Here is a 20,246-nt window from a genome sequence, read left to right as displayed (position 1 = left end):
ACAATACACACCCACTAAACTAAGTGTCACTAGTGACGTTCCGTATACTCGGACCTGTGATTGGTATACGGGATGCCACTAGAGGCAGGAGAAAACATGACATCACAGGTCATGTGACTCAGGGAGAGCGGAGAACGAGGGCCTTTTTTAAAAACGTAAGTATATTACAACGCTGGAATGCAGTGGACCTTTGGTTAATGGACAACATAAAAATGTTTGTCGGAAAACCCCTTTAATATGTATCAAAATAGGCTGCACAGCATTTTTTTTCTTTAACATTTTCATATGCAATATTTTACAATAACTAATGAAAATATTTGCTTTTGCATCAGTATTTGGAAGCAAAAACAAGGAGCAGAACCTACAGCGAGAAGTATAAGGCCTCATGCACACGACCGTAAAAACTCCCGTTATTACGGGTCGTAATTACGACCCGTAATAACGGGCTCATAGACTTCTATTGGCGACGGGTGCCTTCCCGTTTTCTCACGGGAAGGTGCCCGTGCCGTTGAAGAAGATAGAACATGTCCTATTTCAGGCCGTAATAACGGCACGGACAGTCCATAGAAGTCTATGGAGCTCCCGTAATGACGGGTGGCTACATGTGTGCATCCGTCATTACGGCAGCGTTGCTAAGCGACGTCAGTAAATAGTCACTGTCCAGGGAGCTGAAAGAGTTAACTGATCGGCAGTAACTCTTTCAGCACCCTGGACAGTGACTACCGATCAGAATAAACCTGTAAAAAATAAAAATAAAAGACGTTCATACTTACCGACAACTTCCTGCTTCCTCCAGTCCGGTCTCCCGCCCGTTGCCTTGGTGACGCATCCCTCTCGACATCCGGCCCGACGTCCTGGATGACGTTTCAGGCCATGTGACCGCTGCAGCCAATCACAGGTCAATCACAGGCTGCAGCGGTCACATGGACTGCCGCGTCATCCAGGGATGTCGGGCTGGATGTGAAGAGAGGGACGCGTCACCAAGACAACGGCCGGGTAAGTATGAATTTCTTTAACTTTTATTACAGAAAAGGCTGTCCCTTCTCTCTATCCTGCACTGATAGAGAGAAGGGGCTGCCGATAAGTGCAGTGCTATTTTGCCGCCAAAAACGTGCTCGTAAATACGGGTGGAATACGTGTGACACCGGACCCGTATTTACGCCAGTATTTACGGGTGGGAAAAAATACGGTCGTGTGCATGAGGCCTAATGGAAAGATTGCACCTCTTACATTCCACTCCTGGTTCTGGTTCCCAAATATTGATGCAACTCACTGCAATGTGAAAGACCTTAAAAGAAAAGTGTCGCAAATTTTTTTTTTAATATAAATTAGCTTTTAGTATGTTATTAAAATACATTTTATTTATTTGTGTTGTACTTTTTTATTACTTTTTCTTCTTTATGGGGGCTGCCATTTTTTTTTTCATCTCTGTATGTGTCGATTAATGACACATACAGAGATGGAATACGGCACATACATCCCCATAGAGAATGCGAACGGGAGCCGTTCCATTCACTATGCTGTACGCCGTCTGTGGGAACGGAGCATCCGCCGCTCCCACACAGTCCTAAAGGAAGGTCTTCGGCTGAGCGACATCCGGCGTCATTTTCTTGTGGGCCGGAAGCCACGGCCGAACAGTGAGAGGACTACTTCCGGTCGCGGCTTCCGGACATATGTTCCGGGCAGCAAAGACGCAAGGAGTAGGATCGGAGGCAGCAGTGGCGGCAGGAGTAGGTAAGTTATGTTTGTGTATGTGGTGTGTGTGCATTATGTTCGTGTTATACTGTCTGATTACCATTGTATGTAATCCTCCTACACTGTGTGCCGCCATTTTCTGAGCAAATGCAGTGTAGGAGGATTAGAAGATTCAAACCGCTCCTTTCTCCTGGAACTAGCCAGGATAAGGGAGGGGGGATTGTGTGAGCTCACTAGAGCGTGTGGGTCTACACCAAATTTGCAGCATAAAGCAATGAGGCTGCTTTACCACATTGCAATGCGGCAATTTTGGGATTTGCTCCCTCTAGTGACCAGCACATGGAACTGTTATAAATTCAAATCTAATTTATAATATTTCCTGACTCGTGAAAAAATAAAAAAAATTAAAACAATGTTTAATCACTTAAATACTAACTGTTTAACTGAAGAAAAAAAAAAAAATTTCTAGCGACACATTCCCTTTAAAAAAGGAGTTGATAGCCTATATGGAACAAAACAGAATTTCAATCAATAGAACTTAGATACAGGGTACATTTGAGTCGAGATTGCCTACTAGATTAAAAAAAAAAAATCACCTGGCCATTTATTAAAGCTAAAATTACTTAAACCACATAAGCCAGAGCCTGTACAGCGGTGCTCGGACACATCCTTAGTACACAGCCGTACATGCTCCATGTGTATGGACATTCTCCATATGCTTTTAGAAGAGAACATGAGCCTCCTGTTTACTCCTGTCCATTCAGAAATAAGTGCAGTTTCCAAGACCACAGCAATGACAATCAGTATGGAAACCACGTCATTGGATTAGAGATGACGAAAGGGGGCAAGGGCATTATCAGATGTGCTGGAACTTAGACTCTATACAGTGACTATGTTGAAAAGTATTTTCCACTTTAGAGCCATAAGGGGGTTTTACACAGGACGATTATCGGGCAGACGAGCCCTTAACATAATGCGCGTTGTGATAACTGCCCTGTGTAAACAGGAACGCTCAGCAGATGAACTAGCAAAAACTCGATCTGCTGGTCGTTGTTTTAAAAAGTACAAGATTATCGTGGTCGGCAGCACATCTACCTGAGTATTGACCGCTCGTCCCCATCCAGAGCTCCGTGAGACAGGGGCAAGCGGGCGCCGATCACCAATGTCTTGTTGATGGGCGCTCGCTGCACTGGCCGGTGTAAAAGGGCCATTTGCAGCCCGTTTATTATTGCCTGGAAAACGTATTGAGGCAATACACTATAAAGATACCAATGAAAGCATTTGTGTACCTGTCAGGCTTCGTTCACATCTGCATCAGTTAAGGCCTACGTTACAGATCCGGCAGGGATTACCGGAGAATGCTGTGCTATTGTGTGCGGTAAAAATCAGACACCCCGACGAACCTATTAAAAAAGAGGCAATGTGTTCCAGCAGCAACCAGCGGTGTCCATCGTGCCATAGACACTTTGGTTCCGTTATTCCCTTGTTCTGCTCTTCTGATGGAGCAGAACAGAATGACAATGCAGGCGTGAACCCAGCCCTAAACCTTCCACCATCTCAGATTATGTTGCCAGGTGTCCTTGTACTGGGTCCCTTTTGATGGGATATGACAGACACGTAATGATTATAGACTAATAATGAATCAGTCAGGTTTTCATTCTCTTTTGCTGGCCGTAATAGTCCAGTATTTTACACTTTTCTGACTGTCAAAGGACAAATGAATCCCGATAGGCAGGGTTTGCACTTCTGTTTTCTAAGTGCTCATGGACACATTATTACGGCTTTGCACTACTTGAGTTGGAGCGCTACTGCACATGTGATTTCACACATAGGTATACAGTTTGACAAAAGAAAAATCTTGGCATGCAACATTTTCTCCAGAAGCAATAAGGCATTTGTTATATCGCTGTACCAAGACACATAGGCTTGGTTCACAACTGCATTTTTTTGCATGGTTTTAGCCCCCACCCCACAACAGGATCTGTCTTGAAGACTGAGAGAAACATACATTTTGGCATCAGCTTCAGAGTCTCAGAAATTATAGGGATTTTACCCACTGCAATAGAATAAATAGGTACTAGAATACTTTTCTATAGCTGCATCCAGCAATATCTTAGACCAGATTATCTACTTTGGGTCAGAAGTGCTAAACAACTCCTCTAAATAGTTTGCACCACCATTACATGAGCCGCATTACCCTCCCCCATCACAGTTCACCATCAATGCTCCCATGCCAAATAAAAACACTTTTTGGTACAACCAGATTTTGTTGGTTTATTTTATTATACAAAGAGGGTATGTTCATGCAATGCTTCCTGCGTTGGAGGCGATCCTAGGCCACAGGTCAGCACACTCCTTTGCCACAGGGCCTGTGATTGCTGAACCTGAAAAGAAACAGAACCCCAATATAAGGAATATGTTCCAATCTCAAAAATAAAAGGAAATGCTGCCAGATTTACACCATTAAAGGGACCCCGTCATCCACATTATGCTACACTCGTAACTTAGATGATGATTATTAGCTGGATCCTTTGCTCAGAGCTGGTCCTGTGTGTCTCTGAAACAGAGTGTTCACTTTAGCTAAACAGACAGAAATCAGCTGAGAGACCGATAGAAGCTGTATCTTAAAACATTTTTGAATCTACAAATTAAATTTTTATTTTCTTATGTTTTTACGATACAGCTTCTATGTACCCTCTATACAAACCATCATCGCTATTAGCTGAATCACTCAGTGAAGTGAACCGACTGCTCTAGGTACTGTCTATCTTTGACACACACAGGTCCTGCTCTCAGCCAAGCAGTCAGTTCAGATGAACGGGCGGAATCTGCTGAAAGCAAACGATGCAGCTTCTATGTATATAGGACATTGAAACTGTAAGGAGGCAGGTTACATTATATGTTTTCTATGGAAACATTTCTGAACCCATTATACTGGCAAAAAATATTATAAAAAAAAAAATGTTTGATGCACTATGACACTGGCACCTACATTACTGGGTATTTGCAGGATTTAAGTCATCCATTTATACAAGGAAGTGCTCAGAAAAACATTGTAACATCCTGGATTGAAGTACTACAGCATATGTGGCTGCCCCTTCACCCAAAAGTAATGTATTCATCTCCTCTTCCACGACAACTCGCTATGCCACTGTGAAGACACAACAAGTGCTTTAAGGAGAGGTGTTCGCGATCATACAAACCCCCACGGCTACAAAATATACACTGATGTTTTTCTAATAGTTGTAGCTTGCATGGCCCATATTACTAAAATAAATTAAACATTTGTAGTTGGCACAATAAGGCTGGGTTCACACAGAGTTTTTACGCAGGAGGAAAATCTGCCTCAAAATGCCATTTGGAATTTTGAGGCAGATTTTGCTCTGCCTGCACGCCGATTTTTGGCGAAATACACTTTCTCTGCCTCCCATTGATGTCAATGGGAGGCCAGAGGCGTTAACGCTCAAAGATAGAGCATGCCCCCTTTTTCCGCGAGGAAAAAATGCCTCCGCCTCCCATTGAAACCAATGGGAAGCATTTTCTGCCTTTTTGGCACGTTTTCCAACACGGTTTCTGCGTAAAAAAAAAACTCAGTGTGAACTCCCCCTAAAGAGCGAGCTTCGGTTTGCATGATGTAGGAAGATTTAATGGAATTTTCTCAGGTGGCTCCTTAAAGAGTCAACTACGCTAGTAACTAAAGCCACAAGATTAACGTTGCCGTTTCTTACGCTGCCTGCCCACTCTTGGTCAAAATGAACAAACTTGCGATTATGTTGCTTAAAAGGGTTTGTCCAGGATTAAAAAGTCATGACTTCTTATATTCCTAAAACACTGTCAGGGTATGTGCACACACACTAATTACGTCCGTAATTGACGGACGTATTTCGGCCGCAAGTCCCGGACCGAACACAGTGCATTGAGCCGGGCTCCTAGCATCATACTTATGTACGATGCTAGGAGTCCCTGCCTCTCTGCAGGACAACTGTCCCGTACTGTAATCATGTTTTCAGTACGGGACAGTAGTTCCACGGAGAGGCAGGGACTCCTAGCATCGTATATAACTATGATGCTAGGAGCCGGCTCCCTGCACTGAGTTTGGTCCGGGACTTGCGGCCGAAATACGTCCGTCAATTACGGACGTAATTAGTGTGTGTGCACATACCCTCAGACCTGTCCATGGGTTCTGTCTGGTAATGCAGCTTGGCGCCATTGCATTTGGATAAAACGTAATATTATACAACCTATGGAAAGTTGTAGCTCCATATCAGAAATAAAGCAGCCATGTGTTTCCAACCCTGGACAACCCCGTTGAGCACTTGGTACCATAGGACCCAGTAAGGTCACCTTAACCCGCTAACAGAATACCAGGCTGACAGCACCTTGGATCACTGCTCTAATTCACTTCTTATATACAAATGGTAGCTAGGATGACAGCTGTCCATTCAGGCGGTCACGTCCTGCATACAAAGTCCAAGATAAAGAGGAACCACAGTCTTAAACAAGGAAAACATCTTCATTTATTCACCCACATTTTGCATACTCTGATCTTGACCGCAGATCATCTTTTATGAAGTGTGATAAAAACTTTCTGACCCAAAGTATTGTTGTATGCAAAACTTGTCTAATAAAGGGACCCATTTTAGCGATTGGATTCAGTGTTCCTCTTAATTGTGTATTTCAGGGAAGTTATCCACGTAACTGTAGGTAGCAAAAGAAAATGCAAGTGTATGACCCAAGAGGGTAATCTACTGATAAACTTATGCAAAGTTTCACCATACTCGCTATCCTTTAAGCAAATTTTTTATTGGTCTTCTTAGCTGGAGCTAGGCAATATAGAGGGCCTCCTAGGTCAGTGTGATCCATGGCTAAACGTAGCTTATTGGAACAAATACCTAACGTGCTCCTAAATACAGCAGGACGTGAAAAGGTCCAAGGCCCCATTGAACACGAACGTGCTTCTGCGGCCGCAAATCCCCTGAAAATCCACAGGTGAATTGCGGCCACATTAATTTCAATGGGCCATAGCAAACAATCATGGTTTCCACGGTCCATGCATGGCCCAGGAGCCTGGACCGCAAAAAGAACGGACATGTCTTATTACAGCCGTGTTTTGCGGTCCAGGCTCATAGAAAATAATGCACGCGGCCATGTGCATGGCCCTCAATTTGCAGGTGACACTCCGCGGACCTACTAATGACTGTCCAAGGGTGTAACCACACGGGATGTCAGAGCGCAAATACAGGTGGTCTTTGTTGAGGTTTTGCAGCTTTATGGAAGTTACTACAAATGTAATTTAAAATTGCAGTAAAAAGTTTACATGCATTTAGTTGTTTTTTTTACCAGTGTGGTAATGATGTGGTTCTGTGCTGCACTATGTGAACACTCTAAACCTGGCAGGTTATAAATATTGATACAGTCATTCTTACAACTGCAAGGTATAAACACAAAGGCCATGATCACACAGTTTTGAAGCAGTTTGGGAGGGGGGGGGGGGGGGGGCAGCGATGTGCAGCCACATAAACAGATATTAACGTTAATCAAGTGTCCTGATAATGAATACACTTGAAATCCAGCCTGGACGTCATGTGTATTCAGAATCCTAACACTTTTGAATCTTTTCTGTGAGATTTCCAGCAAGGGAAACGAAATCTTGTTTACCTCCGTAATCTTGCGAGATTTCGTTTCCCTTGCTAGAAATCTAAAAGAAAAGACTCAGAAGTGTCAGGATTCTGAATACACATGACGTCCAGGCTGGATTGTCATGTGTATTCATTATCAGGACACTTGATTAACGTTAATCTCTGTTTATGTGGCTGCACATCGCTGTTGTGTAAATAAATGTAGAGTGTATGATGCTGACTGGTCACTGATTGGTCAGCGAGTTAGAAACACAATACACGCCCAGTTGGACATAACGAAAAAAAAAAGCCCAGTTGTCCATTTCAAACCTCATTTGAATATATATAAAATTGCTCATAACTTGGCCAAAAACGAAAGTTTTAAAAAAAAAACACGTTACTGTTATCTACATTGCAGCGCCGATCACATGCAATAGGAGATAGCGATTTGAGCCTCTTTAAATACTGCATCAAACCCCTGTGATCCTGGCCTCATAATGAACGCAATATTGGAAACTATTAGACAACTATTAGACAAGACCAACTCAATAGCACTCATGAGACTTCCAATAGTTACAACATACCTTTCATCTCCCCCTTATTGTTCACTATCACCCCCGCATTGTCTTCAAAATATAAGAACACCCCATCTTTTCTCCGGTACGATTTTCGTTGTCGTATTACCACTGCCGGATGCACTGTAGCGAGAAACATAAAAAAAAAAATATTAGCAAAACCTGAACAGATTATCCACAAGTACGTACGTGTCTCCACTTAAGCTCGGTCGAGACGGCCTCTTGTTAATTAAAATATTAACAGTACGTCTACTGGTTAAAACATATTTATATCTAAGTGACTCAGATACAAGACATGGGTCATCTGACGATTGTAAGCACGGATGTAGATTGTGTGTGTTCTTGTGCGGTTTTTTAGGTTATAGAAATACCTACAAGGTGTTTCACCTATTACTTCTATTATTTCAGGCTCCAAAATTGAAACAAAAAAAAAAAATTGTAACATCCTGGATTGAAGTACTACAGCACATCTTGCTGCCCCTTCACCCAAAAGTAATGTATTCATCTCCTCTTCCACGACAACTCGCTATGCCACTGTGAAGACACAACAAGTGCTTTAAGGAGAGGTGTTTGCGATCATACAAACCCCCACGGCTACAAAATATACAATGCAAATTCATTGTTCTGGTATTAGAATGTCAGGTCCATATTAGAAAAACACTACTACAGTGGAGTAATTGGGCGATATATGCAACTACACGGCATACAATCAGGGCTTAAAAAGTCTGCACGTCCTATTAGGGTGAGTCGCTAGCGAACATCTGAATTGCCGCCACGTAGTGCTGCATTCCACCTGCAGTGCACTGCGGCCAAATCTTCCTCCAGGAAAAATTTGCTGTTTTCAGGACTCCTGCAGACTTAGCAGCGAGTAACTTACCAGGAGCCACAGGGTCTCAAATTAAAGAGGGGTGGTCTGTGATGAGACAAACACTTTAAAAACCATACAAACCTATTTGTGAATATATCCTAAAACCTGGCAAATCGCCTCATGTAGAGAGAAGTAACAGCAGGGCTGCCCATTGGGTGTCTCCCAAATGGATCAGAATATAGTCGATGGGAGTCAATGACATTCTGCAGAGCGCTGCAGGACCATAGGGATCCCGGTTCAGGCACTTATAATAATAATAATAATCTTTATTTATATAGCGCCAGCATATTACGCAGCACTTATGGTATATACACTCGAAGACATCCAGAATAAGAAATCTTACACCCATAAGAACATGCCACAATGGGACTCCATGTCACCTCAACATTGGTTAGTGCCAATGTGGCACAACATGCAACTCACCCTTTTTTCTTAATTCAGGCTTTCCTTTTTTAACTGTGGCCATCACCATGTCACCAACACCAGCAGCTGGCAGTCTGTTCAAGCGACCTTTGATTCCCTTGACGGAGATGATGTACAGGTTCTTGGCACCTAGTAAGGATGGAGATACATTACAAGAATCGTACCTGCAAACATTCAATCACGGAGATGGACTACAATCAAGCGTACATATGGTTGACCCCCCTACATTTTCCTGTACCCAAGCCGGTCACCCGTTCAACAATGCAAAGGATCCAAAATCAACCCTACAAATAAACCCAGCAGATAATGCATGTCACATTACGGATTGAAGTACTACAGCACATGCGGCTGCCCCTTCACCCAAAAATAATGTTTTCATCTCCTCTTCCACGACAACTCGCTATGCCACTGTGAAGACACAACAAGTGCTTTAAAGAAGAGGCTACAGAAGATGTACGACAAGCCCAATAACTAGAGAACCAGTGGATTACAAAAAGAATAACAGATTCCATGCAAAATTACCTGTGTTATCAGCGCAATTGATGACTGCGCCCACGGGGAGACCAAGGGAGATGCGAAACTTCGCACCAGAAGAACCTCCACGCCCTGAAAGAAGGAGTGATGTTTAGTACCATGACCAGCTCCTCAGATATACAACATTCTGTAAATAATAACACACGTCAAATGTACCATCTAAAAAACTCAATCTGGCTTTACCAGGACCTGACAGACATTAATTTTATTCTATAATTTTTTTTTACAGCAGCCTCTTCGGCTGCCATCAAGACAGGAAAAAACTTAAAGGGATATGCTTCTCTAGGAGATTGTGCGATAGATGTGGATCTCACCTACATCAAGGTTTGGAAACAGAACAGCTCAGCCCTCTGTACTCCTCAACACCTCATAACTCACTGCACGGAGAGCGGGCAAGGTAGGAACAGGGTCCCCATCCTAGAGCTAGGTGGGAGTCCCACATCTGAACCTGCATCTATGGGACATTTAAGGCAGATTACATGGATATGCTATACATGGCAATACCCCCTCAACTCTATGGGTAGCAATGGAGACTTCTGCCAGTATTATAGTGTAATTGTACATCTTTTACCATGCATGTGCCAGGTTAGGGTACATGGCAGACACTACATTACACGAGTGTGCACTAGGATATGCCTGTAAATATGCCGCACTCTGTCTATGGCCACGATCATTACGGTCAGATGGGACTTTTACCAGAGGGGGCAAAGCCTCGGAGATGTAATGTTAGGTCAGCTAATAAAAGGGCACATTAATAACATGCATGAGGGCAGACTGGCACCTACGGGCAGCTCTGCACTAACATCACATGCACTGGATATATATGCCCAGCACATGACCAGTGATATCACACGCAGCATACATACAACTTACATACAGCGAGGTTTCAAACATGGCTCTGCAGGCCTCCGTACTCCGCTCCACTACCACAGGCTTAAAATGTCTGCCAGCCCGTCGTGAACCCCCAACCCATCGTCATATCCACAGCAAACAATGGGGAGTCGTGTTCAGACGCCGACGGGCCACATCCAGGGGTCAGACATGACTCTTTACTAGAAGATGGACGCGGATTATGCTACACCACTCGCGGCCCTTACCTCTCTTAGACATCTTGGTTCCCGGAAAGAGAAAGCAGGCCGCAAAGGATGCCGGGATATACCAATAGCCACAGAGTGAGCTGGGCGGATGTATCACGTGATACGTGGTTGGCGGCGTTCATTTTACGTACTGCCAATCTTCCTGTAAATCTGAGCCCAGTACAAAAACGAGTCTTCAAGTTATAGCTACTCAGCCAGCAGCCACTAATGGATAATTGGACTGATTAAAGTTTTTTTGTTTTTTTTCGTTTATAGCACGTTGTGGCTTATTGCTAGGATATGCCAAACCTTGATGATTAATGTGGGGTCCAACTGCTGGACTCCAACTATCCCCAAGAACAATGAGGCCATAGTGCAAATAAAGCTACTGCGCTAAATTGGGTCCCTGCACACCACAATGGCTGCACAAGAATTTCAAGGCAGCCAAATTCACCCGAATGGAAGGGAATATTCTAACAATTCCAAATAGGACGTGTCTCGTTAGTTATGGTTTATTCCTGACAAAATTGGTTGTCTATACATAAAGTTAGGGTTCCACTGGAACATAGAGCGTAAAAAATCTCTGTCATTGCGGACAGTAATACGGTCCGCAATTACGGACCTATTCAGTTCTATTGGCCGCGGACACCTTTCCGTATCTCTACGGAGAGCTGTCCGTGCCGTAGAACTGTACCGCAAAAGATAGAACATGTTCTATCTTTTGCGTTTTATGGGTTGTGCTTTGTATGGGAGAATGGGCCGAAAATGCGGGCTGCGGCCGTCAGCGGTCAGTATAAGGCCCCATGCACACGAACGTGCTTTTGCGGCCGCAATTCCCCCGAAAATCCACGGGAGAATTGCGGCCCCATTCATTTCTATGGGACCATGCACACGACCATAGTTTTTACGGTCCGTGCATGGCCCGGGAGCCCGCACCGCAGAAAGAACGGACCTGTCTTATTACGGCCGTCTTCTGCGGTCCGGGCTCATTGAAAATAATGGCTGCGGCCATGTGCATGTCCCGCGATTTGCGGGCGGCTCGCGGCTGACAGTTCGCAGCCGGCCGACCCGAAAATCACGGCCGTGCACATGGCTACGGTCGTGTGCATGAGGCCTAAGAGCATGGCCCGTAAAATACGAAAAGAAGGACATGCTCCATAATTCCCGGCATGGACACCTATCCGTAGTGATACGAAAAGTGTCTGCGTCCAGGAGAACCGAGTGGAGATTTTTTACAGTCGTGTGCATTGCTGTGCTTATTGTTCTGTGTTATCAGCCATTTCAGGCTGGGTCTGGGAATTTTGACAGGATCGTCCGACCATCTAATGGGTATGGGGGCCTCCCGAGTCAGGGGAGAGAAGTATTGGACAGTTGTATTTCCAGACGCTCAATCCTTTTGTTCTCAGGGGAGATAAGCTGCCACCAGAGGAGTGTGGCAGCGGCTGATCTCCCTCTCCACATTCAGACTACATGCTGAACCAAGCATGCATGTGTATGGGGGTATCAGCAGGAATAGTTGTCTCCTGAACAAATACCTTGTTCGTCCGACAGCTGTTTTAATATGTATGGCCAGCATCAGATCGCTGAGACCCTCACTACCAAGTGCCCCAACAAACACCAGTAATGGGGGATCCAAGTCCCCATTCCTCCTCACCAGCATGTCCGCGTGAGAAATTGTAGGGAGCAGCAATTAAAGGGGTATTCCCAGAATCAACAATTTTGTCCTGTGAATAGGTGATAATTATCTGAGAACAGGGGTCCCAAACCTCCCATTTCTCGTCCCAGAACCCCCAGCAGTGAGTAGGAGCTTGAATGGATCAGCGGTGGAGCATGTACCTGTCACTCCATTTGCTGTACTCGACTGTTTCCATAAATTCCATACACTTTGAAAAGAGCGGCAGTGCACATGATTGACTGCCACTCCATTCAATGTGCCAGCAGCAGTGAGGGGGCACAGGGGTCCGGGATCACCATACTCGTGATTGGTGGGGGTCCCAGTGGTGAGGCCCCCAGCGATAATTCTCTTTCCTGTGGATAGGTGATCATTTTTTATTTTAGTTCAACCCCTTTAAAGGCTATGAACACCTTTAAAATATGTATTTTGTTTTTGTTTGTTTTTTTAAATAAATGTGTTTCAGTATGTTTGGTGCAACTTTCTAATTACTTTTAATTACATGTTTTTTTACTTTTTGAGATACAGCTGCTTTGTATACTGTATACAGAGCAGTTGTATCTTGTGCTGAGACCTGAATCCGTCAGGTCAGTGGCACTGACAGGTTCTGTGACAGCGGGTCCTGCGTGTCTGACACGCAGGATCCACCTGTTATTAATCACATCTAAGTTATGAACTTAGATGTGATCGGTAACAGCTCGATCCTGTGTGTCAGAGACACGCAGGACCCGCTGTCACAGAACCCGTCAGTGCCACTGACCTGACGGATTCAGGATTCAGCATTAGATTCAGCTGCTCTGTATACAGGATACAAAGCAGCTGTATCTCAAAAAGTAAAAATCATTTTTAATTTAAAGTAATTAGAAAGTTGCACCAAGCATTTTAAATGTGTACAAAGCCTTTAAGCATGTGAGCTGCTTCTCTATGATGAGATACTAAATCAAGCAAGTACTCTCACGAAGGCTGTTGCCATATATCCCATACAGTTGTATATATGCTAGAGAACGTGACGGTGAGAAGTAACGGGGCACTAGTGATTGGTCTTAGGAGTGGGGCTATGGATAGGTAATAAATGTTGCTAGTGGAAATACTCCTTAGATTCTCCCTCCAGTCTGTGCTGAAGAATACCAATGGCCATATTGTATACATATGGTCGTCCTTATGACATAACATGAATATTTTCCATGTATCGCTATGTGTGTCTTTGCTCTGATAGTGATCTGTGTATGTACAGAGCCGTACCCATGGGTGGCAAGTGATTATATACGTTCCCTGAATGTGAGGTCATATAGAGGATTTTACTCTCAACTTTATTAGATTGAAGAAAAAATTGATACAGGAAAAGTTAAGAAGTTGCCAATAGCAACCCATCAGATTTCAGCTCTCATTTTTCACAATTCCTTTAGAAAATGAAAGCTGCAGCCTGATTGGTTGCTATGGGGAATTACTCTACTTTTACATTTTTTCGTTTCGATAAATCTCAGGCATTTATTAGTCAGTTTTTATGCATTAGGGCCCTTGATATAAGTCTATGTTCACATGTTTGAGGCAGAAAAATACGGGACTCATTTCAAGAGGAAACAGCCTCTGAATCCAGGAGTTTTTGGAGCTGTTTTTCAAAGCGTTTTAAAATTAAAAACGGCTGAAAATTACAGAGCTGTTTTCAAGGGAAAGGGTATGTGCACACGTAGTGTTTTCAGACGTTTTTTGGGACGTTTGCTGCGTAAAAAAACACCCGCGAAGAAGAAGTGCATGTCACTTCTTGAGCCGTTTTTGGAGCCGTTTTTCATTGACTATAGAAAAACAGCTCCAAAAACAGCTGGAAAAACGTGAGTGGCTTAAAAAACTTCTGAAAATCAGGAGCTGTTTTCCCTTGAAAACAGCTACGTATTTTCAGATGTTTTTTATTTTGTGTGTGCACATACTCACACAGCCTTTGATTTTCAGCCGTTTTTGAAGCAGAAAACGTTTTTTTTCAGGCATTTTTTTTTAGACGTTTTTGGAGCTGTTTTTCAATTGAAAACCTATGTATTTCTCAAACACACAATTTGTGCAACAAGGTAGTTCTAGACATGTTTTGTCTAAAAATATATACTTTATTATTCCATAAATATGGATACCCCCCAGAACCCAAACAAATATACATACACAATTAAAACATACTTAAAATAATAGTTCAAAGACCGTCAGCAAAGTGCCAGCATAGCCATAAAGGTGTATTAATTGTATAATATGCAACAGGTTAACAAGGAGAAATAAATAAAGCATATAATGTGCCTCAATCCCAGTTCCCCCTAACACAAGCCACAGTGTTAGGCCCCATGCACACGAATGTGCTTTTGGGGCCGCAATTCCCCCAAAAATCCACGGGAGAATTGCAGCCCCATTCATTCCTATGGGCCCATTCACACGACCGTGGTTTTCACGGTACGTGCATGGCCCAGGAGCCCACACCGCAGAAAGAATGGACATGTCTTATTACGAATATCAAGACCACGTAGGCAATAGAGGTGCTCCAAATCTATAGTATTGCACTCACATCCCTATACATATACATGTACCCGTGGAGAGGACCATATGGAGAAGACCACCACCAATGCCACTGTTTTTCAATTTACCCTATGAAAAACAGTAGAATACGGTATTCATCCCGTCAAAACGACGGAGCCCCTCCACAGCGGAGACAAACTGAAAAACCATTAGCACCGGATCCGTCACCATTGAAATCAATGGTGATGGAGATGGAAACCTTTGGTTTCAGTTTGTGTCAGTCAGGGTTCCGCTCCAATAGAAAGCTCAGACGGAACGTCGGAACGGAGCCCTGACGCAGATGTGAACATAGCCTAACACGTTCGTGTGAAGCAGGCCTTAGAAAAACAGCTCCAAAAACGTCTCAAGAAGTGACATGATCCTTCTTTTTACTCGGTCTTTTTACGTGGTGTTTTTTAAAACAGCGGCGTAGAAAAATGCCTCGTCTGAACAAAACGCAGTTTTTCCTATTGATTACAATGGGAAGCTGTTTATCGGCGTTTCACTAGCATTTTTCATGGCATTTTTCTAGGTTTTCGCCTGAAAACGCTGTGTTTGAACATACCCTAATTTTTATGACACATTTCTTAATTAAGCAATTTAAAAATATGACTCATGAACTACAGAGCACATTTCCCATTAAAATCAATGTAAAGGTGCTCAAAAATCTGTGAGGGGGCACCCGGATTTGAACCAGGGACCTCTCGATCTGCAGTCGAATGCTCTACCACTGAGCTATACCCCCTTCACACGTTAGCTCGTCTGTTGTCATTGCCTCTGAAATAGTATGTATCCAATAATTTCAGTATTAAACTTGTGGTTTTATTTCTTTTGCAACATGGAACTTTTGGATAATATCTTCATTATTTGATAGGTGAACCAGAAAAGGTATTTCTACACTTAGCGATGTTGTGTAAGTGAGCGTGTTTGTACATTGTGTAAAAAAAGAAAAAAAAAATAATACAACAACATAATAATTTTCTTCATATTAAAAAACTTTGAAGGGGGCACCCGGATTTGAACCAGGGACCTCTCGATCTGCAGTCGAATGCTCTACCACTGAGCTATACCCCCTTTCTGCTTTCTTTCTTGAAATCAGTGTATGTAAAGATCAGCATATAGTGACGTGTAATACGTGAACCACGCTTGTTCGCAGTATGTACAGTTCTTATAACCAGTTCATACAATTTCTCGGACATGTATTATTATACAAGCAGCGCATAGGAGCGCAGTGGCTTTCGGCGGTACATGCCGCTCTCCGTACTCTAACAGCGGAAACGTGCGCGCCCTCGAACAGAGCCTCCCACTGTGCGCGCGAATGTGCGCGTCCCCGACACCCCCACCCTCCTCCTGTGTTTGTCACCGACAGCGCGGCAAAGAGACAGTGAGAGACTGCTGGGGAGAGAGAAGGAGAGAGAGAGACTACAGGAGGAGAGCGGAGAGGGCAGACTTCCTGAGAGCGGCAGTGACACGAAGCCTGGGACATTGTTAAACACTAGCGGCTACTGTCACTCACGTTACCTGGCACAATGAACCCGAGCTGTGCCCGCTGCGGCAAGGTTGTCTACCCGACTGAAAAAGTCAACTGCTTGGACAAGGTACTACACATACCCACTATCATATATATATATATATATATATATATATATATATACACACTGTAATACTGCATACAGTATAGCCTATCACTGGAGAATATTACCACTGCTGGATATAGTGTGTGTATGACATATATACAGGTATATGTACTGTATAGCCCAGCACTGGAGGATTGTGCAATAGATATCGCCTATACTGATAGATGTGTGTGTATATATATTTTTTCCTTCCGTAATGACTATATATTGTCACTTTGCACATATCAGATACATTACACCCTCCATGTTACAGTCAGGTTGGGTGTGATACCTGCCCAGGCCTAAAACAGCGTGGGTACATTTTTGGGCATAAGTGATCTCTCATGATGGCTTATGAATGTTAAAAAAACATTTACGTCATCGCCCGTGCCCGGTAGAAAATGAGAAACTTAACTTGGGTGGAGAATTTCATATCTTGCCCTAACATTTTTGTGCAGATTGAGGCCTGTGTGGTACCATTGGGCATCGTCGAGGGTGGTGATTGGCTGACTTTTGTACGTATGGTTGCCCGTTCTCCGCCAACCTATAAGCTTTATTTGTATTTTCTATTTTATCTTGGTTTCCTGCTAGTAGATTAGTTGTGTATTCCTATACTATGTATACACCATACTATATTCTGTCACTATGGACTAGACTGTAGTAATCCTGTACTCTTATGGTCTCTGGGTGATCCTGGCATAGGCACTGGCATGGTGTAGACACAAGGCTGCTACTCCCACATCTACACGCAGACAGTTCTTTTAATTAGCCGCTTGCTTGATGTATAATATAATCTAATAGTCCAGGATCCTCTTACCCTAATAGGTGTCTTGAATTCATTTTGCAATGAATGTCTTCCTGTAAAGGCCCAATTACCAGATGAATTGACCGTGTAGCAGCTGTCGTCCTCACCCACAATCCTATGCCGCCCTGCTGTCATCTGGGATAGCTACAGGTCTCTCCAGGTATCTGGTTACCTGCAGACCTATTATCATGTATATTGGAATCAACATTCAAGATGAGATGTCATAGGTTAAATGCTTGCGGGTATTTTTAATCAATATTGCTTATATAGAATATTTGATATATACATATCCATTAGCGGTGAGATATATATATATATATATATATATCAGGTGGTTGGGGTTCACTGTGAGTCCCTGGACCATATTGGAATATTGAATTGATACATTTACCAAACAGAACCCTGGCAATAGATACATTGTATGAGCAATGAATGATTGTCTCCTTTATGTATCAATTCGGCTCATACAGTGTGACAGGCTGCTGATGGGTGGCTGCTGATGGGTGGCGCACTTCCTGGGTGCCTTATTGCAGTCACTCCTCTTTCTTAGGGCTGTGTCTTCTGCATCCCTTCCAGTATGGCCAGCTTGATTCCTAACGGCACATTGTCCCTCTATCTGCATGTGCTTTATGTCAACGATGCCCCTCTCTTAGCCCCGTGTGAATGATGGCTTCCACCCTCCCCTCACTAGCAGCCATGTATGCGGAAGTCAGACCATCCTGGCATCAACGGCACAACACTAATTTTCCCAGAATTAACTGTTTGATTGCCTTGCTTGCTATTTCACTGTGTCTCACTGCTAAGGAATTTCTCCCTCCCCCCAAAATGCACAGATATTAGACCCCAAATCCAGCTGTGTATGTATTGTACTGTTATGTTATGCAGATTTACCAGGCATAATGGTTGGATTGAGATCTTAATCCGTCATGTATCAGGGGTGTGAGAGTTAATATAACTTTTTGGCAAGGTGGGTATATCTATTATGTTGTCCAGGAAACCTCTACCTCTGTATTCATGCCTCACCTGAACTAATGGGGGTTGGGGTGATCTCCAGTTTTGTAATGCTTGGGATTATTGGCATTCTGTGTTCTAATTCATGCACCCCACCCTTTGTTGGGTTTGACCCTTGGAGTTCATTTTCCCAGGGATAAAAAAATCTTGCAGCAATCTCCCTGCCCCTCCCCCTGCTAAACGTCTCCTTTTGTGATTAGCTTCCGTTCATGTGAATAGAGACTTGTGTGTGTTTTCCTAAGTGTATGTCCATGTTGCATTTTCAGGTCTTTCACGGTCAAACCTGTTGCACAATAAGTTTCTTCTAGTTAATGCTTGCTGGAGTTGGAATTCTTCAGGAGTCTCATGAGGATAGATCGGCAGAATGGCTGGAGTGAAGAGACGCATTAGCTGCTGGTTTTCCGCTTCAGTCTATTCAGTTTCCTTAGTTTCTCCCATGTATTGGCGCTTTATTCCCATAGAAGTTCATCGCTCGCTTGGTTATTGTACCATCCGTCTTAGGCCTGTTTCACACGGTGGTAATACGGTCATGCATAACATCTGTATAAGGCCACATCCACACTATGCATACTACGCGCAGCGTAAAACAGTACCAGCCAAGTAAATGAGCGTTCCAAGATATCTCCTTTACATTGTGCAGAATTTTTCTGCACGTAAATTGATCTGCGGTGCGGATTTTAAAATACGCAGCATGTCAATTTATCTTTCGTTACGTCTCAGAATTGTATCTGGTAATTGTATAAAATAAGCGCACCAAAATGTTAAAAATGCATTAAAAACTTAAAAGAAAATGCAGATTTTACCTGCGGAATTACCGGTATCTGCGGTTTTAAAGCAGATTTTCCGCAGCAAATTACGCAACGTGTGCATGGTGCATTGTGGCTGCAACACCCAGGCAGTTCTAGTAAACTCAACTTGCGTCACTACAGGGTTCTGTGGGGGTCTAATTTCGGTTCAGTTTGACCGCGTTGGGGCAGTCCAGGTGTTGTGACTAAAATGACGGCCGTATGGTTAATATGTATTTCAGCTGTTATGTCACATTAGTTACACTATCCCATGTACCCACTGAGGATATATCTGGATGTCTTAGGGCCCGTTCACATAACGTTTTTATCCTTCATTTAGTGTGTACATAGAGAAAGCTCCATTCGTACACACTAAACATATCCATAGGGCTCTATTAGCACGATGGAGAACAAGTGTCTTTTTGGCCTCCGTCGGGTTGGTATACATTAATATACCTTTTTTTTTTTTAGGATGGAATATCGTAGTAGACTATGCTATTCCATCCTGAGGATTCCGCATAAAAGAGTATATTGCACGGTATGTCTTTTTAACATGGGAGCCTATGTGTGATGAATGCCACTGTATGGCATCCGTCACCGGTATATGTTAAGCATGTACCTTGGTGGAACTCAGGGCAGAGCATCAGGTATCGCTCGGCCCAGGGATTCCGCAACTGCGGTAGCCCCTGACGTCACTGTCCATATATAGACAGTGACATTATGGGCTTTCCCGGGCCCAGTGCTTAAAGTAGCGCTGAGCCGGGGAGTTCAGGTGACGTATCCTATTGTACGCCTATGCAGTAGGATATGTCTCTACCTTTCGTCCTCCCGACGTATACTGATGACCGAAAGATAAAAATGTGATATGAACAGGTCCTAAGGCTATGTTCACATCTGTGTTTGGTATTTCCGGTGCTCTGCTCCGTCATAGGAGCAGAACATTGAAAATACTGGACACACTAGTTCCGTTGCACCATGGACACTGCCGGCATCTGACAGAACCCATTGGGTTCTGTTGGGGTGTCCGTGGTTTTACTGG

The 20,246-nt window shown here is 43.6% G+C and overlaps 2 protein-coding genes and 4 non-coding genes across 6 annotated transcripts in view; 1 reads left to right on the top strand and 5 right to left on the bottom strand.

Moving 5' to 3' along the window:
* Positions 1 to 3,959: 3,959 nt before the first annotated feature.
* RPL23 (ribosomal protein L23) lies at positions 3,960 to 10,908 on the bottom strand. The gene is made up of 5 exons (XM_075845162.1): positions 10,811 to 10,908; positions 9,702 to 9,785; positions 9,180 to 9,308; positions 7,898 to 8,011; positions 3,960 to 4,079 (listed from the first exon to the last, which is right to left on the bottom strand). Exons 1-5 carry the CDS (start codon positions 10,821 to 10,823, stop codon positions 3,997 to 3,999), a joined length of 423 nt encoding a protein of 140 aa, XP_075701277.1. The 5' UTR covers positions 10,824 to 10,908; the 3' UTR covers positions 3,960 to 3,996.
* On the bottom strand, positions 8,323 to 8,455 carry LOC142666863 (small nucleolar RNA SNORA21). Its single transcript, XR_012851754.1, has one exon. It is a non-coding gene; the product is annotated as a small nucleolar RNA SNORA21 (small nucleolar RNA).
* Positions 9,488 to 9,621, bottom strand: LOC142666862 (small nucleolar RNA SNORA21). The gene has a single exon (XR_012851753.1). It is a non-coding gene; the product is annotated as a small nucleolar RNA SNORA21 (small nucleolar RNA).
* Positions 10,909 to 15,663: 4,755 nt separating the features above from the next.
* TRNAC-GCA (transfer RNA cysteine (anticodon GCA)) lies at positions 15,664 to 15,735 on the bottom strand. The gene has a single exon. It is a non-coding gene; the product is annotated as a tRNA-Cys (tRNA).
* A 257-nt stretch (positions 15,736 to 15,992) lies between these two features.
* TRNAC-GCA (transfer RNA cysteine (anticodon GCA)) lies at positions 15,993 to 16,064 on the bottom strand. Its single transcript has one exon. It is a non-coding gene; the product is annotated as a tRNA-Cys (tRNA).
* A 236-nt stretch (positions 16,065 to 16,300) lies between these two features.
* LASP1 (LIM and SH3 protein 1) overlaps positions 16,301 to 20,246 on the top strand; it is a 36,610-nt gene continuing 32,664 nt past the window's right edge. The window contains exon 1 of the mRNA XM_075846868.1: positions 16,301 to 16,588. Within this exon, the coding sequence (XP_075702983.1) occupies positions 16,520 to 16,588 (69 nt within the window). The 5' untranslated portion in view covers positions 16,301 to 16,519. The remainder of the gene's footprint in view (positions 16,589 to 20,246) is intronic.

The sequence above is a fragment of the Rhinoderma darwinii genome, chromosome 13 (genome assembly GCF_050947455.1).
Source record: "Rhinoderma darwinii isolate aRhiDar2 chromosome 13, aRhiDar2.hap1, whole genome shotgun sequence".
Lineage (NCBI taxonomy): Eukaryota > Metazoa > Chordata > Amphibia > Anura > Rhinodermatidae > Rhinoderma > Rhinoderma darwinii.
The sequence above is the reverse complement of the archived record's forward strand: the minus strand, read 5'-3'. Positions and strand labels throughout refer to the sequence as shown.